This window comes from Melospiza melodia, chromosome 29, assembly GCF_035770615.1.
Source record: "Melospiza melodia melodia isolate bMelMel2 chromosome 29, bMelMel2.pri, whole genome shotgun sequence".
NCBI lineage: Eukaryota > Metazoa > Chordata > Aves > Passeriformes > Passerellidae > Melospiza > Melospiza melodia.
Window position 1 is genome coordinate 1,771,937 of NC_086222.1, and position 22,848 is coordinate 1,794,784.

At 49.5% G+C, this 22,848-nt stretch overlaps 1 protein-coding gene across 1 annotated transcript; it reads left to right on the forward strand.

Moving 5' to 3' along the window:
* The first annotated feature begins 366 nt into the window (after window positions 1–366).
* On the forward strand, window positions 367–22,243 carry ALG9 (ALG9 alpha-1,2-mannosyltransferase). Its single transcript, XM_063178338.1, is given in 16 exon segments — window positions 367–416; window positions 418–549; window positions 1,217–1,355; window positions 1,587–1,721; window positions 2,044–2,114; window positions 2,985–3,073; window positions 3,433–3,568; window positions 3,852–3,939; window positions 4,441–4,546; window positions 8,174–8,296; window positions 9,942–10,096; window positions 11,741–11,870; window positions 12,665–12,812; window positions 13,729–13,858; window positions 16,827–16,957; window positions 21,783–22,243. Coding segments are annotated over 16 exon segments (1,884 nt in total). The 3' UTR covers window positions 21,904–22,243.
* Window positions 22,244–22,848: the final 605 nt, after the last annotated feature.

The following is a 22,848-nucleotide window of genomic DNA, read 5'->3' on the forward strand; positions in this document are numbered from 1 at the left end:
GGTGAGTGATGGACCTGGGTGTGCGGGGCAGCGTTCCCCCTGTCGCGGTCCCTGTCCGTCTGTTTGTCCCTGTCCTCCCGTCGGTCTCTGATCCTGTCCGTGTGTCGGTCCCGGTGTCGGTCCCTGTGTGGGTCCCGGTCCCTGTCAGTCCCTCTGTCGGTCCCTGTCCGTCTGTCGGTCCCTGTGTCGGTCCCGGTCCCTGTCCGTCTGTCGGTCCCTGTCCGTCTGTCGGTCCCTGTGTCGGTCCCGGTCCCTGTCCGTCTGTCGGTCCCTCTGTCGGTCCCTGTCCGTCTGTCGGTGCCGGTGTCGCTCCCGGTCCCCGTGGCGCTGCCGCCGCCCGCCGGGAGCGCGCTGCCCACACCCGTGATGGCGGCGGCGGCTTCGGCGGCGCTGCCGCAGCTGCTCGGGCCGGGCCGCGGCGGGCGGCGGGCGCTGCCTGCCCGTACCCGGCATGGCCGCCAAGGGGGCCCGGCAGCGGCCGCGGGCGGGCGGCGGGGACGCGGCGGGGCGGCGGCCCGAGCCCGCGGGCAGCGAGGAGGCGCGGAACGAGTGGGTGCTGCCGGGGACCGAGCGGGGCTACCGGGGATGCTGAGGGTACTGGGGCTGCTGAGGGTACCGGGGCCACCGGGGCCACGGAGGCTGCTGAGGCCGCCGGGGCTGCTGAGGCTGCGGGGCTGCCGGGGCTGCTGAGACCACCGGGGCTGCCGGGGCTGCTGGGGCTACCGGGACCACCGAGGCTGCTGAGGCCGCCGGGGCTGCTGAGGCTACCGGGGCTGCCGGTGCCGGGGTTTACACGGGCGGTCCGTGCTGTGGGGACGGTGCCGGAGCATCCCCGGCCCGGTGCTGAGGGGCTGCTGCTGCTTCCTTGTGAGGGCACCGGCATCTCCATCCCCATCCTGCCCTAATGCACCCTCAGCCCTTTGCTCGCTGTCACCTTGTGAGGGCACTGGCATCCCCATCCTGCCCTAATGCCACCCTCAGCCCTTTGCTCGGTGTCACCTTGTGAGGGCACTGGCATCCCCATCCTGCCCTAATGCCACCCTCAGCCCTTTGCTCGGTGTCACCTTGTGAGGGCACTGGCATCCCCATCCTGCCCTAATGCCACCCTCAGCCCTTTGCTCGCTGTCACCTTGTCACCCGTGATCTTGTAGCTGAGTTTTCCTGCTGCATATTTGTAATTTTTTTTTTTTTTTTACCTGCCCTGCTTTTGGATTAGATCATCCGGGAGCAAAGCAGGGCACGTCTGGGCCCCTGAAGGATCAACAGCTTTCAAGTGTCTGATCTCGGCCAGGTTCTGTGCAGCTCTGCTGAGCAACATCTCGGATTGTGATGAGACCTTTAACTACTGGGAGCCGGTGAGTCCCTTCCTGCCCTTGGGATCGGCAATTTGCAAATGCCCCTTTATTTAGGACCTCGTGCTCTCTGTTTCAGTTTCCAGTTGGCTTGTGCAAATGCAGATTTATTTATAACCTTGTGCTGATCCCTCTGTTTCAATGAGAAATATTTTGCTCTGGAAACTCTGCTTTGTGGCAAACTCTCTGCTTTGTGTGCTGCAAGTTAATTTATTTATTTGATCTCTGTTGTAGACACACTACCTCATTTATGGGAAGGGGTTTCAGACCTGGGAGTACTCTCCTGCCTACGCCATCCGCTCCTATGCTTACCTGTGGCTCCATGCCTTGCCAGCCTGGTTCCACGCCAGGGTTCTGCAAACCAACAAGGTAAATTCGGTGTGTGGAAGCTGCTTTTGAGAGGAAGAAATGTACATTCAGTGTGTGTGAAATAGCCGTTGTGTTTGGTGTTGAAATTGACTTCATTGTTAAAAACCACGGTTGAAATTCACTTCACGTTTATAAAACATGGTTGAAATTCACTTCATTTTTTTAAAACATGGTTGAAATTCACTTCATGTTTGTAAAACTGGTTTGTTGACAAACATTGACCTCCCTGGAAGGATTTCCAAGGGTTTGTGGGTTTCCCCTGATGTTTTACAAGCCCATTTTGTGTCCTGTGCCTCATTCAGACTCTGTCTTTGTCTGCTAGGTTCTCATCTTCTATTTCCTGCGATGCTTCCTGGCCTTCCTGAGCTGTGTTTGTGAACTCTACTTCTACAAGTGAGTGTCAGAGTGTCTGCAGGGGCTGTGTGGGAGCAGTGTGAGTGCCAGGGACAGCTCCTGCCACAGGAATTAGGCTTTGAGGCTCGTGTGTAGATGAGAAAATACAAGTTTTCGTAATAACTCACTGGGATGCTGGTCAGAATGTTACCACTGGGACAAAATTGCACTCCCAGATGTCCCACCCACACCTCTGCTCCAGCATTTTGTTGACTCCACTCGTTTCCTCACTGCTGGCAGCAAGCAGGGTGGGAGTGTTGCAGACTGAGGAGAGTCTGCTGCTGTGTTTGCTTATCCCAGTGAATTTGACTGGAACACACTGATTGCTGCTGTCTGGAATCTCTCTGCCAGTGCTGTTTACAGCCACTAAAATCAGTAGCCCTAACATGCAATTATCTTGTTTCAACTGGATTTTTATTTTTACCTGCTGCCTCTTGATTCCTGATTTTTAATCCACTACCTTGCATGAGTTTTTTTGTTTGTCAGAAGCCGCAGCTCATCTCGTTAAACCGGAGCACTGACACATATCTTCTCATCCACATTCTGGTTTAAAGAGATGAGCTGTGGCTTTTTTTTGCATGGTGGGGTTTTGTGAGGGCTGAGGGGATGGATGGGAGTGTGCAGCAGTGCAGCCACCACTCCTGAGATTTGCACAAGCGCAGCTGGGAGAATCCAGGCCCCACTCAGAGTTTTGTACTGGTGAAACTCAGGGTCTGAACCCCCAGGAGAGGCGGCAGCTGAGTGTTGGGGCTGCCCCAGCTCAGAGCTCTCAGGCTGCTCCATGGGTTGTTTGTGGTTCTGCATGCCTTGGTGCTGCTGATTTGGCCCTGGGGCTGTTTTGTGGTACCTGTTTCTCTGCTGCTTCCCCAGGGCTGTGTGCAAGAAGTTTGGGCTGCACGTGAGCAGGCTGATGTTGGCCTTCCTGGTGCTCAGCACGGGCATGTTCTGTGCTTCTGCAGGTGAGTTGGCTTGGCACTGGCACTGACAAAGGTTCAGAGAGAAGAAAATCACATCTCTGGGTGCTCTTTGTTGTGTTCCCATGACTGAACAAGCATTGATTCAATTTTTGTTCTCTGTGTTACAATTCCCAGGCCTGTTTCTGTTGCTGGCTCCTGTTTTTAGTACTGCAGTGCCTTTACACAGGCTCCTGGCCTGCCTGCCCTTGCTCTAAGGCAGGAGCTGGCACTTTGGCACTTTGCCTTTGTGTGCTGTCCCCTCAGGCTGGCTGTACCTGCTCTCCCAGCCACTGCAAGACTTGCAGCAGCATTGTGTGAAGTGTGGGGAGCCTGTGCTGACCTCTCATCCCCTTGTGTTGCAGCTTTCCTGCCCAGCAGCTTCTGCATGTACACCACGGTGGTGGCCATGACGGGCTGGTACATGGACAGGACCTCGGTGGCAGTGCTGGGGGTGGCTGCTGGAGCCCTGCTGGGCTGGCCCTTCAGCGCAGCTCTGGGGTAAGGAGCACCTGCTGCCCTTTCTCAGCTGCTCTGCACCTGCCTGGGCAGAGCCAGCAGGCACTGAGCTGCCAGCTTAGCCCTGGATCCTTGCTACAGCCTTCCTGGCTTTTGGAAAACTCAGGCTGGGCAGATTTGCTGGCATTAATTTGGGTGAATCCTGAGCTGGATGATGAATCTGGAGTAAGAGCAGAGCGGTGGTTCTGCCTCTTGCTGTGAAGGGGCAGCAGAAGCTGCAGTGGGGTTCTCAAAGCCTCCAGCTGACAGCTGGTCTCTCTTCCAGGCTTCCTATTGCCTTTGACTTGTTGATCCTGAAGAAGAGGTGGAAGAGTTTCCTGAACTGGTGTGTGGTGTCCTTGATCCTGTTTTTGGTGAGTGCCAGCCACTGTGCTGGTGTTAACAGGGGTCTGAGGATGAGGGAAGAGACGAGGATCTGACTCCATGGTTCAGAAGGCTTGATTTATTATTTTATGATATATATTATAAAACTGTACTAAAAGAATAGAAGAAAGGATTTCATCAGAGGGCTGGCTAAGAATAGAAAAAGAAAGAATGATAACAAAGGTTTGTGACTGACTGAGACTGTGATTGGCCATTAATTAGAAGCAACCACACAAGACCAATCCCAGATGCACCTGTTGCATTCCACAGCAGCAGATAACCATTGTACATTCTGTCCCTGAGGCCTCTCAGCTTCTCAGGAGAAAAAAAATCCCAAAGAAAAGGATTTTTCATAAAATGTGGCTGTGACATGCCACAGCACAAAGAGGGAATGGATGGCAACGCAAGGAATGAGTTCCTTTGGGAAATGAGTTCCTTTAGGAAAATCTGCTGCAGCTGCTGCACTTTAACCAAAATCTGCTTTCCCCCAGGTGCCCTTGGTGGTGGTGGACAGCTATCACTATGGCAAGCTGGTGGTGGCACCTCTCAACATCGTTTTGTACAATGTCTTCACCCCCCACGGGCCTGATCTCTACGGTGAGTTTGGGATAACGAGGAAGGCAGCCCGAGCTTTTCTGGCTGCCCTGGCCCTCGACTGGCAGTGCTTTTTGTGCCCTACAGCCAGAGCAGCTGCCAGCTCCTGTTCCTGCCGGCTCCGAGGGCTGCAGCTGCAGCTTCTGGACACGGGATGTCTCTGTCGAGCTGGCAATGCGCTGCCGGTTCCTCCAGGCTGGGAGTTGTGCTGCTTTTGTTCACTTTCCACTCCCGTGAAGCTGCCAGGAGGTGTCTCACTGCCTGGGCACAAGTGGCCCGTGTGTGTTTGTCAGCTTGGATCCGTTCCTGGCTGCTTGTCCTCGCAGTCAGGCTGCAGAACTTTGGGAAAGTGAGGAATGGTGCAGAATCCAGACTGCTTTCTGGCCGTATCCTGCACTTCCAGAGCTGGAAATTGATTTCTAGCAGGGCTTTAGAAGGGCTGGCAGAGCCCAGGGGATGCCTGCAGGATCTCTGTGCTCTGTGCAGAATCCAGACTGCTTTCTGGCCGTATCCTGCACTTCCAGAGCTGGAAATTGATTTCTAGCAGGGCTGTAGAAGGGCTGGCAGAGCCCAGGGGATGCCTGCAGGATCTGTGTGCTCTGTGTGAGGCCAGAGGAGCTGTTGAGGAGGGCTCAGCACTGGCAGCAGCAGCATCAGGGCTTTCTCTGGCAGCTGGCACTGCTGGTTGGGTTGAGGGGCTGTTCTGGGTGGTGCTGATTTGTCACTTGCGCCTGGCACGGCAGGGCAGCAGCTGCTCTGCCAGGGCTCTGGGCCTCTGCAGGAAGGCTCTGAAGTGTGGGGCCGGGAGTTTTGTGTAAGTGAGCTCCAGGCTCTGTCTCTGATCGGTTTTGGCAGGGCCTTGTGCCTGACCTTTTCCACACTGGTGCATGAGTTGTTTGCAGAAGCCTCCAGGGACCCGTCTGTCCTGAAGAGTTTTATTCACAGTGACATTCACACAACATCCTCGGGCTAGTAAAGGAGCCTGCCTGGAACTGCTCTTTAATGCAGTGTGGCCAGGACAACGCTGTGTGTTTAGAGAGCTTCAAAACACTGGGGAAAAATAACACAGCCAGGGGAGATGAAAGGCTGGCCAATCCCTCTTGGCTCTGCAAGCTGGGATTTCCCAACGTTCACATGATGGGGGCAGAGTCACCAGCCCAGATCATCTCCAGTGTAAGCACTGCAGTGTTTGTGAGACAAGGTTCAATTAATTTTTTTTTCCTCTGTCTTTAGCAATATGCTCCCTCTACATAAATATTGTGCAGTTAATATTTCCCTGGAGTGATTTGGTTTCTACAGCCAAGGGAAAACAGCTGCCAAGAGTAAATCCCTGTTTCTGAGGCTTTGGGGTGTTTTTGTGTACTTAATTTGTGACCAGAGTTTTTCCCACTTTGGGAGGCTTTGTTCAGCTTGGGTGGAAGGTGCTGGAGCTGCTCGTGTCCCTCCTTTCTCTGTGGAGCCCTGCTCCTTGAGCAGAGTGAGAATAAATGAAATTCAGTGAGCAGACTGTTCATTGTAGCAGCGCTGAATCAGAGCGAGGGCTGTGACTCATGACCAAATCATTGCAGCTTAGTTTCTGCTTGCCAGCTGCAGTTCCTGCACTCAGCCTTCAGCCCAGGGTGGGGCTCCTTGTCCCAAACCTCTTTTACAGCTCCCCTGCTCTGGCCTGAGCTGCCCTCACCATTCCTGTGCTCAGGGTGCAGCGTGGATAAATTTGATTCACTCCTGAGTTCTGCAATTGCTCCTGGGGCCGTTCCCAGGCCTCAGAGTTCAAAGCATTTTCTCACTGGGGTCTGACAGAGCTTCCAGCTGCTGTTCCCCATGGAACCACCGTGCCAGGAGCTGCCTGGGTGTTCCTTTCCCACTGCTTTCCCCAGTCTGTGTCCTGGATCCCACAGCTGCCCAGCTCTGCGATGTGCATCCTTGCAGGAAGATTCTCCAGCTCCTCTCTCCAAGCACATTCCCGTTAACCCCTGAGCATGGGGAGTTCTCAGTGTCCCTCCCTGCTTCAAAGATGATGTTCTGGGCCAGCACTTCTTGCCTGCAGTGGGGTTGTTCCTTTTTGAGGCTGCAGTTCACCTTGAGCCGTGTGGATAAGAGGAATAAAATCCCTTTTGCCCTGGGAGGCTTTGAGCCTGAGTGCCTCTGAATGGCTGCGTCACCAGTGAGCCAGCCTGGTGCTCTCTGCCTGCTGTGCACTGTTCTCTTCTCTTTTTTCCTCCCTTTTTATTTTTTTTAGCCTCTCACAGAGAAGAAAATCCCTCATTGGAGAAGCAGGGGAGGCTCAGTGCTTGTTTTTTTCTGGGCAATTCAGTCACACTGCAAAAAAATGTGAGCGAGCAGCTATTTTTTGGTGAAAGCTTTGCTTCAGAGCAGCTGCTCTGTTTATTAGCAGTGTTATCTGGGCTGCATTTGGGTTGGGGAGGAGTTGTGTTTTATGAAATGTCCTTCACTCCTGACCCCCAGGCTGCCAAATCTGAAACCAGAGCAGGAAGAGGTGAATTCAGGGTGAATTCCCTTTGCTTCCCATCTCAGCCACAAAGGTGACGGGATGGTCCCTGGACTTACCCTTCAAAGATTTAGAACTTATTTCTATAATTGCTGTTTACTTTCAGAGCTGGTAACTCAGGCTTTCCTGTACAAACCCAGGCTGCTTGGCCAGGCAGTGACTGCAGTGCCGTGTTTGTGACACCCCCAGTGCAGCTTCTCCCCTTTTTTTAGCTGCAGGAGCCGCAGAGCCCTCGGGTTTTCCTTGCTGCTATTCAGTTGTCTGATTAATTTCAACACGGACCCGATGTAAGTGGCTCTGATTGCAGGAAATTGCTGTGGCATGTGACACATGTCACAACAGTGCCGTGATTAAAGCCCCCGCGTGTCATTTACTGGCTGATTGAGCTAATCACACCGAGAGAGTTGGAAATGTGTGGAGAGGAACTGGCATTCCTCATTGTTAAGGGCTTTAAGCATCCTGAGTTAAGAGTCTAAATAAATGACAGTTGGACTGGAGTTTCTTTCAGTTTACATCCTGCAGAGCTTGCAGCCAGCTCCAAAGTGTGGAGGCAGAGCTGCCTGGCTCCTCTTGGTGTCAGAACAGGCTGAATTTGGGACATTTAAATAGTGCTGAGTGAAAGGAGGGACCAAAACCAGCATTTAGTGGCAGAGGCTTTGTTGGGGTGAAGTGAGAATACAAACTCCTTCCCTTCTTAATCCTTTTTGGTACCTTTCTGTTGCTGCCAACCCAGAATGAACATCCTCACTCCAGAATTACATGGCATTGTGTGGTTTTGTGTGACTCCTCTGCAGTTAGAAAGAAAGGATGAATTTGGGGTCAAATTTCCCAATTTTAGAAGTTTCCACTTCTGCTTTCCTGCTGAATGGAGGGGTGAGCTCTGTGTCACAGAGTTCTGCTGGCTCTGGGGTTCATGGGCAGCAGCTGTAATACTGACTATTTTTCACCCTCAGATTAAAAATAAGGAGAAAAATTAATTTCTGAGCAGGAAGACAATGAAGTTTCTTGTGCAGGTGTGAGTGTGAGATACTCTGGTGGGTTGTGTCAGGCAGAGAAGGGCCAAAGCTGCTGCTCCATCCATTCATACTTGAGTTTCAAATCTCTTTTTTCCTTTCCTTTAGGTACAGAACCCTGGTACTTCTATTTCATCAATGGCTTTCTGAATTTCAATGTGGTTTTTGTGCTGGCCCTGCTGGTGCTGCCTCTGACCTGTCTGATGGAGTGTCTGCTGCAGAAATTCCGTGGTGAGTGCAGGGTTTGCCTGCCTAAGAGCAGCTTTTCCCTGCTGAAAGTGAAACTGGGAGCAGGGAGAGCCTTTGGAGCACCAGGAAAGTTCCTGCAGCTCATTAGGGTTCAGGATTGTTCCTTGCCTCCACCTCAAGAGGAAAAATGTGTTAAAAAAGTGAGCCTGACAAGGTGTGCGGTTCCTGAGCTTCACTGTGACATTTAATCCATCAGGAATGGCCCAGCCAATAATCCTGAAGGGGGAAGAAGCTGAACCTGGTGTTGTTCCCATCTTGTCTGCAGCTGGAAATTGGTAGAAACCTTTTGGGGTTGAGGCTGGGCTGTTCTGGGCACTCTGGGTTTTTCAGCTGCCAGGAGTGAGCCCTGCTCTGGGCTATATGGGATATATGAGAGTTTAAAAAAAAACAAAACAGAAAAAGAGGAACCAGAATATTCCCTACTTCACACTGGGCTTTTTCTTGAATAAAATGACATCAGTTTGAACACATGACACTTGTGAGTGACTCCAGAGGGGAAGTGTAAATTCCTTACTGCTGTTTTCCTGAGGAAAATTCATCAGGGCTCAGCAGCAGCCTCCAGATTCATCAGTCCAGTCAGTGCTGTGCTCCCTCTGTTTTTTTTACTGACTACAACAAACAGTAACACAATCCTCGATGAAAATGTATGTTCAGGGGTGTTTGCTTATGTCTGTTCCTTGGCTGCGAGTGACAAACTCTCAGAAAGCAGTAAAAGCTCAGTAGGAGCTCCTGTAAATGCAAGATTTCCTGCTGTTCACTTGGTGTTCTTGTGCTGAACAGCAGGAGCGACTCTGCCAAGCGCTTTGTTCTTATTGTCTGTGAAATGCCGCTGGCTTAATTGCTTAACTCTGCTGTTGGGAGTAGCAAGGGGTAGGAGAGGGACTGAAAATTGTCAGGCAGCGCAGAGCCCTCCTCAGTGTGACTGAAATTCAGGGTAATTGTTGTTATTTTTGAATCAGTTATTTCCTCTGTTAAGCAGGAGGCGCCTGGGAGAGCTCTCCCGGTGTTGTTTTTGTAATGAGGCAATGAAGGTTGGGCAAACCTCGGGCTCCAAACAACCATTTGGGAGGGGAAGGGCAGCTCCTGAGGAGGCCCTTTCTGATCTTGGTGTGCACAGTGCCCAGCAGGAAACCCAGCACTCCTGTCTGCCTCCTCACACCTGGCAGTTCCTGATGGATTTGTGCCTTCTTGGATCCACCAACTCTTATTTTCTGTTTTTGCTCTTCTAAGGCTGTGGGAATTGTCAGTGTTGTTGGAATCTGCAAAAATCCTCTGAGGAAAACGCCCTGCTGGCTGTTTGGGGTGTGTTACCTGGGTTTTAGCAGCACTGGTGCTCAGGACAGGGCGTGTTTGGGTCTCCAGAGTGGGCTTTGGGTCCACTAATATTTGTTTTCTGCTTCTGCTCTTCCTAAGGCCATTGGAATTGTTAGCATTGTAGAAATTTGCAAAAATCCTCTGAGGAAAATGCCCTGCTGGCTGTTTGGGGTGTGTTACCTGGGTTTTAGCAGCACTGGTGCTCAGGACAGGGCGTGTTTGGGTCTCCAGAGTGGGCTTTGGGTGTGGGAGGGGATTGTGCAAGAGAAGGAATTCCTGCATTTCTCCTTTGCTGAGGTTTTGTTTCTTCCAGTTCAGAACCTGGGCCGTCCCTACTGGCTGACCCTGGCTCCCATGTACATCTGGATCCTGATTTTCTTCAGCCAGCCCCACAAAGAAGAGAGATTCCTCTTCCCCATCTACCCCCTCATCTGTCTCTCTGGTGCTGTGGCTCTCTCTGCTCTTCAGGTAAATTCCAGTGGTGTTCAATAAACAGCTGAGAATATTTCCCAGCTGTTATTTCATTGTGACTTTGAGCTGTTCTCCAGTCCCAAATGGGAATTCTGGAGCTGTGGTGCTGTAGTGCCAGCAGCACCCAAAATCCAAGAGATTCCTGAGGGTTCAGTGACCTGCTGATGGAATTGTGGCTCCTTGGCTGCTCAGCTCTAAGGGCAGGAATGTGGGTGTGTAGGAAATGCATTTTGATGTGTCTCAGAAGGAATCCCTCCCTCACTGGGCTGAAAAAAAGCAAAAGGATCTCATTTAAATGTTGGGAATTGCACTGAACATTTGGAAGAGCCAAAACCTGGATGTTTAGTAAACATCACTTGAAACACTTCACAGAGCAAAGCACTAATAGAGACTGATATAAACCTTCCCAAAGCTCAGAATTATTCATCTCCTGCTGTTAGAAAGGCTCAGGAATGCAGCCAGGAGTCCCTGTTGGAGCCTGTTCCAGCTGTTTGGCCTCACCCTGCTGTTCCTGCTCTGCCCTGCAATTCCTGCCACCCTCAGTCCCTCATCCTCCCCCTGCTCAGGTGCTGTTCCCACTCTGGATCTCCATCACTCCCAGATGAGTTCCAGTCCTTGCCTTCACCAGGATCCAGCTTGGAATGTCACCAATTTTCTGGCTCTGACTGAGAATTCCTCTGTGCTCTCAGAACATCACAGAGCAATGTTCATTTATTTTTATTGTAACCTGAGGAAACTTTCCCCCCTGTACGTTTCTTGCATATTTTGCCACTGTTTGATGACATTTTGCCCAGTCTGGAGCATCCATCTGAGAATCTGGAGCTGATTGCCCACCAGCAGGACAAGCCTGTCACTGTCCCCCTCCAAACTACATGGATGTTATGAGAAAAATGCAAACAGGACAAGAGAAACAGAAAGCAGCTGAGGGCAGGGAGTGAACAACCACTCCTGCAGAGCAGCAGGGAGGGACCAAGGCAGGGACTGGATGGATTTCCTCCTGGCTGTCCCAGGAAGGCTTTTTAATTGAAAAAACCAAACCTAAAGGACTTTTCTTTTATCAGTTTTTCTTTTTATCAGTTTTTCTTTTTATCAATTTTTCTTTTATAAATTTTTCTTTTTATCAGTTTTTCTTTTATCAGTTTTTCTTTTATGAGTTGCAGAGAGTGACTTGTGTTCAAAGCTGGGCGCAGAATGTGCTCTGTGGTGTTTTGTTCACTTCAAAGCTGTGGTTTGTGCAGGCAGGGTAAACAAGCAGAGGTCACTCTGGAAATCTGGGTCATGGAGCTTGTGTTAGGCAGGAGTTCAGTCCAGCATGGAAAATCAGGTGAGTGTGCAGGGAACTTCTGAAAGGGACCCTTGCCCCTGGTTCACCTGGGAGCAACCAAACTGGAACCCTTGAGAGAGCACTTTAGGTCCAGAGCCTTTCCTAGGAAGCATAAAAACACTGAAATACCCCAAATTATCACTTAAATATGACCAAACCCTATGAGTTTCTGTGCATTTTGATGGCTCTGAATTTAAAAATCTGGTGGGGGACACACTGTTGTAAGAGCTTTATGAAAAATGTGAATTTTGCTGAATGGATCAGAGTTGGAGTAACTTCGTATTGTCTCTCTTTTTTTTTTTAATCTCTTCCCTGAGAAATGTTACCACTTCATCTTCCAGCGCTACCGCCTGGAGCACTACACAGTGTCCTCCAACTGGCTGGCCCTGGGGACTGTCCTCCTCTTTGGCCTTTTGTCACTCTCACGCTCTGTTGCCTTATTCAAAGGTTGGTATTCCACATTTGCCCTCTGCCCTCCTGGCCCTTGGGCTCAGGGCTGCAAAAGTTGTGCTGTAGAAAAGGGAGTTGGCAGTAAAATTTCGTGGGAGAGTGAGCTGAGATCCCTCAAGGAAGAGTTTGAAGGCAGGTAAGACACAGGATTCCCAGCAGGAAGGAGGAGGTTTCATAGTGTGGTCTCCTGCTGGATTCCCCCACAAAGGTTTTGCTTGAAAACCTTCAAATTACGTTACCTGTGTCCTGCAGGTAACACAATTTATTGAGAAGTTTGTCCTTGAGAAGTTTGGGTGTTGTTGCTGCAGGGGAAGGAATAAGTTCTGCTGGTCACCATTAATTAATTATTAATTATACATTCATCTATACATATGTATGTATGGGTCACCAGAATTGCATCACTTAAAAATCCTCTTTACCTTTCACCAGTAAACTCCACTGATGTAAAACCTGACTGGTTTTAAAGCAGATAGTTCAGATTTCTGATAATCCCACTTGGAAAAGCATTTTCCTGTGTAAAATGGGAATTAGGTGCATGAGTCCTTAATGGAGATGGAATCAAAGCCTTCCCACCTCATCAGTATTGTTTTGGGGTTTTGGTGGCCATTGACAGGCAGGGAAATGTGAATAAAATTGGTAAGAGGGGAAGCTTTGAATGCAGCCACTTCTTAGCATAAACCAGTTCATTTATTCACTGAGTCACCAGTTAAAAAAATTACACATGAAACAACCTTTGTAGGCTTTAATTAAATACCCCTCTAAGCTTAATGACGGTTTTCTGCCTCCCACAGGCTACCACGGGCCCCTGGACCTGTACCCTGAATTCCACAGGATTGCCACTGACCCCAGCATCCACACGGTGCCCGAGGGGAGGCCAGTCCATGTCTGTGTGGGGAAGGAGTGGCACAGGTTCCCCAGCAGCTTCCTGCTGCCAGACAAGTGAGTGCTGCCCTGGGAGGGAAAGGGGCAATTAGGGCAGGTGGATAATGAGGGGCACAGTCATGGGTGTGAGGAACCCTCAGGAACTTGGATCTCTGCTGTCACCAGCGGTGCCATAAGCAGTGTTAAAGCACCCAGATAAAGGATTCTGAAGGTTTTTCATCAGAAAAACTGGCCACAAGTTCCTGGGAGTCTCTGGTGTGCCTGGGGATGGTGTCCTTGGTTTTGGGGCTCAAAAATACCCAAATTAAAGGTTTTGAAGGTTTTTGGTCAGCACATTGACCACAAGTTCCTGGGGATCACCTGGGGATGGTCTCCTTGGTTCTGGTGCTCAAAAGTACCCAAATAAAGGATTCTGAAGGGTTCTGATGAGCACAATGGCCACAAGTTCCTGAGAATCCTTGATGTTCCTGGGGATGGAGTCCTTGGTTCTGGTTCTGGTGCTCAAAAGTACCCAAATAAAGGATTCTGAAGGTTTTTCATCATCATGTTGGCCACAAGTTCTTGGGAATCCTTGCTGTGCCTGGGGATGGTGTCCTTGGTTCTGGTTTGGGTCCTCAAAAGTACCCAAATAAAGGATTCTGAAGGGTTCTGATGAGCACAGTGGCCACAAGTTCTTGAGAATCCTTGATGTTCCTGGGGATGGAGTCCTTGCTTCTGGTTCTGGTGCTCAAAAGTACCCAACTAAAGGATTCTGAAGGTTTTTGATCACTTTGGCCATAAGTTCCTGTTAATCCCTGGTGTTTCTGGGAATGGAGTCCTTGGTTCTGGTTTTGGTGCTCAGAAGTACCCAAATAAAGGATTTTGAAGGTTTCTGATCAGCACATTGGCCACAAGTTCCTGGGAGTCACCTGGGGATGGAGTCCTTGGTTCTGGTTTTGGGGCTCTCACACAATGCTCTCCCTGCTCTCTGCAGCTGGCAGCTCCAGTTCATCCTGTCAGAATTCCGGGGCCAGCTGCCCAAACCCTTTGCCAAGGGGCCCTTGGCCACCAGGATCATTCCTGCAGACATGAACGACCAGAACAAGGAGGAGCCCTCTCGATATGTAAGGATTTGTTCCAGCTTGCTTTCCCTTACCTCGCTGGATAGTTGAAATTATTGCAATGCCTCACAGTGGATCTCCCCATTTCTGCTGGATAATTTAAATTATTGCAATGCTCACAGTGGATCTCCCCATTTCTGCTGGATAATTGAAATTATTGCAATGCCTCACAGTGGATCTCCCCATTTCTGCTGGGTAATTGAAATTATTGCAATGCCTCACAGTGGATCTCCCATTTCTGCTGGATAATTGAAATTATTGCAATGCCTCACAGTGGATCTCCCCATTTCTGCTGGATAATTTAAATTATTGCAATGCCTCTCCCCATTTCTGCTTCCTGGGGAGTTCCAAAGCAAAATTGGTCCCTCTGCAGCACTTGGAAGTCTCCCCATTCTTGTGAGTGGCTTCTGTTTGCCTTTCATCTGCCAGTTTGAAGACATAATGATAACAAAAGAAGCAGCAGAAGTAAGAATTCCTAATGATTGCAGTTTGGGGTTTAGTGTAGTGTGTTAATGTGATCACAGGAATGAGTAATTTGAAGTCCCCCACAGAAAATATTTGTCACTGAGCAGGAATTGAAAATTTCCTCTTTTATTTCTTTTTAAATATAAAACTATTCATCATATTTTCAACTGAGGAGGAGGAACTTAATTTGGAACTTAATTGCATTAGTGGGAATCTGCTAAGATAATGCGTATTGGAATATTGATTTATTTCCTATTTGAACTAAACAAAACACAGATAGGAATGTCTTAAAATTATTGCTGAACTGACAGGTTCAATCTTGGCAGTCTTGTGGGTTAAAATTCTTATTTTGAGGCTGATTATGCAGTTACTGGAAATGGGAAGGAGGCGTGTTCCCACCTGAGAGGAGCTGTCTGCTGCAGTGCATTTAATTTATGAAATCTTTAACTGGGGCTTATTTTTAGCGCAGACAGCTGGCTGCTCCAGCCTGTGACTAATAGAGCAAAACACATTTTTGTTTCATGCTTGCTCCTTAATGTCACCCTACAACTTTGTTCTTTCTCATGCAAGCTCAAGGGCCTAGGACTTGAGAAATCAGAAATTAAACAGGGGTTTAAAACTCTTACTTTTGACCTGCTAATTACACCAAAAGATCAAGATCTTTCCCTATATTTAGTGAGTATGAGCATATTCAGATTTTTTTAAAAAGTAGAAGAATAATTAGCAAGACCTGGACAGGACTGTGAGAGGGGATAAATCTCAATAGCACAAGGCTGTTGGTCATTTAAAGGGGAGAAAACAAATCATTCAGGAGGATTATGTGAGCCGTGGATAAAGGCATTAATGGCTGTGATCTCCCTGTTTCAGGTGTGAGTATCTATTACTGCTCTGCTTGGAAATGGAAGAGGGAACCTCAGTGTTCCTGTTGCTATGAGACACTGGGGGAAGAGTGATTTGATCTTGCTTTGCAATCTCTCTTTCCTTAATCACATCGAGCTGCACTTACCTTGCACTTGCCCAGCTGGGGAGGTGCATTTGTCTCTGAAAGTGCCAAGAAACAGATAAGGAATATTATTTCTTCTCAAGATACATCCAAGCAGGACCAGCAGATTGGGCTGAAAGCTGCTAACAGCAGCTGCCTTCAGTGAAAAGGGTTTTTAAGCATTTTCTCTTCACTTCCAGCACCCTCCAGACCCCGTGGCAGCAGCAGATGTGCCCTTAGCCCCAGCTCTGGGTGTTCCCACTCCTGTCAGCCAGGATGGGATCCAGCTCAGCTCTCCTCCACTTGGCAGAGCAGCGATATCAAATAAAGAAAGAGTGGGAGGAGGAAAAGGAAAGGGGAACAGAAGAGGAGAGGATGTAATTTAGAAATCCCTCACAGCTTTGTTCAGCAGAACTCGTTCCTTTCTTTCATTGCAAGGTCTGGGCACCACCCAGGTCTTGTGTAAATCCCCAAATCAATGCAGAGGTGCTGCAGAGCAGGAGGAATATCATCCTTGGCTTCTTTGTAATGTGAAAATACAAGGGAAACGTGGCTTGCACCTGGAATTTGGAGTCAGGGCAGCATTTAGAATGAGACAAGTGAGGTCCTTGAGGCAGCAACTTGTCTTTCTCTGAATGATTCCACATCACTTCCAGAAAAACTTGGTTAGTGGTTTGGGAGTCCTTGTGCTAATGAGCCAGAGCCTCTCCCAGGGCCTGGAATGTTCCTCTCACACCGAGCACAAAGTGGATTCAGCATCCTCAGCTGCGTTTCCTGTGGTGTAATTTCATTTGCCACTCTGCTGCGATGCCACAGAGCCATCTGCTATCCACCTAATTAAATTGTTTCCAGCCTAAATTGTTACATCAAGCCCCAAAGGTGCTTCAGAAAAGGGATGTCAAGCATGGCCAAGGAAGTTGGCAGTAAAATTTTGTGGGAGAGTGAGCTGAGATCCCTCAAGGAAGAGTTTGAGGGAGTAAGGCAGGGTAAGACACAGGACTCCCAGCAGGAAGGAGGGGGTTTCATAGTGTGGTCTCCTGCTGGATTCCCCCACAAAGGTTTTGCTTGAAAACCTTCAAATTACGTTACCTGTGTCCTGCAGGTAACACAATTTATTGAGAAGTTTGTCCTTGAGAAGTTTGGGTGTTGTTGCTGCAGGGGAAGGAATAAGTTCTGCTGGTCACCATTAATTAATTATTAATTATACATTCATCTGTACATATGTATGTATGGGTCACCAGAATTGCATCACTTTAAAATCCTCTTTATCTTTCACCAGTAAACTCCACTGATCTAAAAATTGACTGGTTTTAAAGCAGATAGTTGAGATTTCTTTAATCCCACTTGGAAAAGCATTTTCCTGTGTAAAACTTGAATTAGGTGCATGAGATGGAGATGGAATCAAAGCCTTCCCACCTCATCAGTATTTTTTTTTTGTGGTCTCCTGCTGGATTCCCCCACAAAATGAATTGTGCACAGAACCAAAGCCACAGGAAATAAAGGCAGCTGTGTCTGTCCCCGCAGATGGACATCTCCAAATGCCACTACCTGGTGGACCTGGACACAGCAGCAGAGAGCCCCAGGGAGCCCAGGTACTCCTCCCACCGAGAGGAGTGGGTCACCATTGCCTACAAGCCATTCCTTGATGCTTCCAGGTAGGATTTGCACTTTGGAGAGGGAGGGGTGGGGGCACTCTGGGATTTCTGGTTGTAAAAGAGGGCAGGGGAGAGAGATCCATGGGCAAATGCCAGCTTGAAATGCAATTCCCAGCAAAATGGAGCCTTTGTCCAACTCCTGCTTGCAAAATGCATGACCTAAGTTGCTTTAGAGGGTGAAACTCTGTGAGGAGGGTGGTGAGGAGTATTTTTATAAAGAAATAAACAATTTCTTTATAAAGCTTCCTGCTGAAGCAATGTTTTTTGGGGTTGCTTTCCAAAGAAGTGAGGTGGATGTCGCCTCCTCCTAGGCCACTTTTCACTCTGTTCTGTCCCAGCTAAATGCAAAACAGGCATAAATCATCGGAGGGGATGAGCTCTGAGGAATGTTCTGGAGGCTGGCAGGGAGAGGAGGCAGTCAGCAGGGCCACACCTTGGTTAGGCAGCAGAAAATCCATGGGGGGATCCCTGCTGGAGCCTGTTCTGCACCGAGCACCTTGCTGCAGCCTCTGTGAGAGGCAGGGGCTGGGGTTTGCTCTCCTCCAGGCTCTCAGGGAGTGGGATCAGGGCTGCCCAGCTGGGAACGATGTTCCCACGTTCCTGCAAACACGGGAATGCGTTTGTATCAGCTGTACAAGGATGTGATTTAGCCCTTCAGAGCTCCTGAAGGTGTCACCCCAGGACAGAGACTGGAAAAACCTCTGGGAAAAACCAGCCCAGAGTTCAGTGCCCTCCTGTTTTCCATGAGAGACCCGATTACTTCCTGCAGGGAAGAGCAGGGCAGGGATGGGGGTGTTTGAGCAGCTCCCAGGAGGGCTCTGACACACACAGCTTTCCTTGGCAAGGTCTTCCCTGAGCTGCATTTTCCAGGAGAACCTGCTGCTGCACTGGGGCACGAAGGAGGTGGCCAATGAATTTTATTAATGAGGCAGTTGAGGCATCAAAGGCTCTCCTTGTGCAGAGGATTTGCCCTTAAATGTGCATTTCTGCTTTAAAGCCACATTTCTGTGTTCTCACAGCTGCCTTATCTTGCCTGCTCGATCTCTGGAGCTGAGTTGAAGTTTCAGGTTTGCAGCTCTGTGGTCGCAGAGCAAGGGGCAAAAAAACAAACCCCAAACGCATCGAGCACCTCCCCAGCTCAGCCCAAAGTGCAGCTCTTGTGTGAAAATCAGTGAAATCAGTGAAATGAGTGACCCCAGCAGCTCGGTTCAGCCCTGCTGCACTGGAGGCTCTGGGGCTCGCTGCGAGTCTCCCATTGACGTCAGCGAGTGCAAATGTAAATCTCAGCTGGCTCTGATAAATGGTGCTGCTAATTGAATTAGAGAGCACTCCGAGCCACCAGCTAATTATGCTCCTCAGGAAGCTGCTTTGCCAAGGTCCATTTAATTCTATACTGGCTGAATGCTCCGAATCTGGCACAGAAAAGGGGAAATATATCACAGCTCCCCTCTGAGGAGCACATATTTTCCAGCTCTTTAGGGCTGAGCTGTCTGCTTCCTCCAAACACTTGGGTTTTCCATCAAAAAAAAACTAAAATTCTCAGTGCAAAATTAATGATTGGGTCACCTTGCTGGAGCATAGCATTCCCCTGCTTTGATAAGAGGCTGTCTTGTTCCCTTTAATGGTGTTTTCCTCCAGTTGTTTTCTGTAGTTTTGTTTTTAAAGCGGCTGAATTACCTCTGAAATGTGTGTGTTGGTACAGAACTTCACCTCCAGAGGAAGTGCAAACATTAAAGGGCTTGCAGAGAGCTTTGATCATGAGCTTCTTGTGGCTGGGAGGCACTGGGACCTTCCCAGGTGGCACTGGGACCTGCCCAGGTGGCACTGGGACCTGCCCAGGTGGCACTGAGACATTCCCAGGTGGCACTGGGACCTGTCCCTGTGACTGGGACCTGCCCAGGTGGCATTGGGACCTGCCCCTGTAGGTCTGGGACCTTCCCAGGTGGCACTGGGACCTGTCCCTGTGACTGGGACCTGCCCAGGTGGCACTGGGACATTCCCAGGTGGCACTGGGACCTGCCCAGGTGGCATTGGGACCTGCCCAGGTGGCACTGGGACATTCCCAGGTGGCTTTGGGACCTGTGACTGGGACCTGCTCAGGTGGCATTGGGACCTGCCCCTGTGGCTCTGGGACCTTCCCAGGTGGCTCCGTGGCAGAGTTCAGCCTCCTCCTGCCATTCCCTGCTCTGCTCCTGCCTCTCTCTGAGCTCTGCTCTCACCAAACTCAGGTTACAAAATGCACTTTTAGGGGGGATCTCTCACCACTGCAGTTTTAGGGGGGATCTCTCACCACTGCAGGGTCCAAGTGCTGCCAGTCCATGTTAGGCTGGCAATTTGGGAACATCTGCAACATCTTCACTTGGGATTTCCTTCCATCCCACAGCAGCTCCCTCTGGCGCTGCTGGAGCAGTTTTTGAGCTGTTTCTCCTGAAATTGAGGCGGACACAGGCTTAGCTCCAGGGCTCCCCGTGCTTCCAGCTCTGGGAGCTGCTCAGTCCTGCAGCAGTGCCTTTTCCAGAGCCCCAAATCCCTGGGAAAGCATCCCCTGCTCAGCCCTGCTGCTGGGAGCCGAGTGCTGATCCAGGCTCCACACGCTCCATCTCTGGGGGACAAATTTAGCAGCAAATGCAAATAGAACATTAAATATATTCCCTGTCATCTGTCAGCCAGCCCCTTGCATGTGCCATCTGCTGTCTGGGGTGGCTGAGCTGCCACAGGGAGGTGACAGGAGGTGAAGGTCCCCCGTGTCTGAGCTGGGAGGGTGCAGGAGCTGCTGGTGCCAGCTGAGCCCAGCCAGAGCCTCGGCAGCCCCTGGGGACGTGCAGCTCCCAGTGGCAGTTCCTGCCTTTGTTTTTCTGCTGCGCTTTTGAAAGATCCCCAGCGCAGGCAAACAAAACACAATTTGTCTTTCTGCTGGGAAAAAAAAAAAAAAAAATCGCCAGGATTGGGCGTGCAGAGCAGCAGAGCTGGGGTGAAGTGAACAGCAGGGCTGTGCCATCCCCGAGCTCTCAGCAATCCCATCTGAGAGCTGCTGCTGCTTTTCCAGCGTTTCTGTGGCTGGGGTGACACTTGTGGCTGGCAAGGGTTGATGTTTTCCCATCCAGGTGATCTCAAAGACACAAAAAGAGAAGCTGCGGTGCTGAGGGAGCAAAGCTCTGCCTCAGCCCGGGTTTCAATGAGTTGCTCGGGTTTTTGAAGCCTCACAAAGCTCAGAGCTGCTGCTGAAGGAGATTTTGTTTGTCCACCTCACACTGAAACCCAGACTGTACCATTAATGAGAGAATACATCCATTCACAATGCCCTCAGCCAGCGCTGCTCCAGCAATTAGCAACCCAATCGAAGGTGCTAATTTCACCCAGACATCATTAAGCCCTCCGTGCTCCACTGGTCCCGTTTTTGGAAGGCTGTGAAATGCCAGCTCCCAGCCCTGGCAGGGCATGGCTCAGTGTGGCTTTGAGAGCTGCCCAGCGCTCTGTAATTCAATATTTCCACAGAAGATCGGCTCAGGAGCCAAACTGCAAAATGCCAGTGCCCATCGGAGCTGCTTTTTGCTCCTCAGAGAGGCGTGGGGGAAAAGGGATGGGATAGAAGAGATGGGATAGAAAAGAGGAGATGCCAGGGGGGAAACGACCCCTAGAAAAGATGGGATAGAAAAGAGGAGATGCCAGGGGGGAAACGACCCCTAGAAAAGATGGGATAGAAAAGAGGAGATGCCAGGGGGGAAACGACCCCTTCACCTTCACAGTGCCCCGAAGGACAGGGCTGTGTGACCCCCAAGACCCCCTGGCTGCTGATGTCTGGGATTTCATGTCTTTCAATGATTACAGTTCAATTTAATTTCTTTCAGTAATTTCAATACTTCATAATTACTCTCAGCAATTTCCTCCCTGCCCTCTCTCCCCCTCAGTCCTGCTGGGAATGGACGGTGGGCACGAGGTTGTGTTGGATTTGTGTTGCCCCCAGATAAGGAAGGAGTGATGAGTCTGACTCCATGTTCTCAGAAGGCTCATTTATTATTTTATGATACTATATTGTATAAAATAATACTATACTAAGATTTCCCTCTAATATATAACCCTCCATTTTAATTTGTAATTCTTATGGAATTTAGGGGTTTTCCTTCCCCATTGTTTCTTTCATCTTTCAATGTCTAATTTCATTTATCAGCAAACACTAAAGTTTATTTGTAAAAGCAAATATCTTTCCATTCATCAATCAGTGGAATCCTTCCCGTTGTTTCTTTTATCTCCCAGTGCTGGTTTTATCCACCAGCAGCCCCACAGCTGGTTTGGAAAGAGAAATCTGCTGTTCCTCTCATAAATAACTAAGTAATACAGAAAGGATTCTTACAGAATGCTAAAAAGGTAATAATGAAAATTTGTGACTCTCTCCAGAGTCCTGACACAGCTTGGCCCTGATCGGACAATGAGTGAAAACGACTCACAGCAGAATCCAGTGAAACAATCACCTGCGGGTGAACAATCTCCAAACACATTCCACAAATGAGATAAAATTGTTAAATTAAAAAAAAATAAATAGGTAAAAAATAAAATAGATAAAATAAATAGATTTTTAAAAAAGATAAAAATAAATAGATGAAAAAATAAATAGCTAAAATTGTTTTCCTTTTTCTCTGAGGCTTCTCAGCCTCCCAGGAGAAAAATCCTGGGCGAAGGGATTTTCGAAGAGATTTCTTGAAGGGATTTTTCCAGAGATCACAAGCTTGGGCTCTTAAACCCGTGCCAGCCAGCTCTGGTGGCACCAAGAGGAGAGGGCTGGGCACTGAGGGATGATTTATCTTCCCTTTTCCCTCTGCTCCCCCAGGTCCTCGCGGCTGCTGCGCGCGTTCTACGTGCCGCTGCTGTCGGAGCAGCACACGCGCTACGCCAACTACAGCATCCTGAAAGCCCGCAGGAGGCAGCCCAGGAGGAAGCTGGGGGGCTAGCACACCCCTGGGCCGGCCAAAAACCCACCCGGAGCATCTGCTGGCACTCCTGGACAGATTCCCCGAGCGGCTCCTCTGCTCTGCCTCAAGCCATTGGGAAATCCAGCACCACCTGTGGATGGGGTATCCCTGCTGCTCCCTGTGTCCCCCTTACAGCAGAGAAGAGAAACATGGAAAATGAAATGGAAAATGAAATGGGTTATCCTTGCTGCTCCCCGTGTCCCCTCTTACAGCAGAGAAGAGAAACATGGAAAATGAAATGGAAAATGAAATGGGTTATCCTTGCTGCTCCCCGTGTCCCCTCTTACAGCAGAGAAGAGAAGCATGGAAAATAAAATGGGTTATCCCTGCTGTTCCCCCGAACCCCCCGTACACGAGAGAAGAGAAAAATGGAAAATGAGATGGGCTATCCCTGCTACTCCTGGTGTTCCCTCTCACACCAGAGAAGAATGGAAAATAAAATGGAAAGTAAGATGGGTTATCCCTGCTGCTCCCTGTGTCCCCTCTTACACCAGAGAAGAGAAAAACAGAAATAAAATGGCCCTCTTATACCAGAGAAGAGAAAAATGGAAAATGAGATGGGGTGTCCCTGCTGCTCCCCATGTTCCCTCTTACAAGACAGAAGAGAAACATGGAAAGTAAGATGGGTTATCCCTGCTGCTCCCTGTGTGCCCTCTTACACCAGAGAAGAGAAAAATGGAAAATAAAATGGCCCTCTTATACCAGAGAAGAGAAAAATGGAAAAAGAGATGGGTTATGCTTGATGCTCCCCAAACCCCCCTTACATGAGAGAAGAGAAAAATGGAAAATAAAATAAAAAATAAGATGGGTTATCCCTGCTGCTCCCCTTCTTCTGTCTTACACCAGAGAAAAGGAAAACGGAAGATAAAATGGAAATAAGATGGGGTATCCCTGCTGCTCCTGCTGCTCCCTCTCACACCAGAG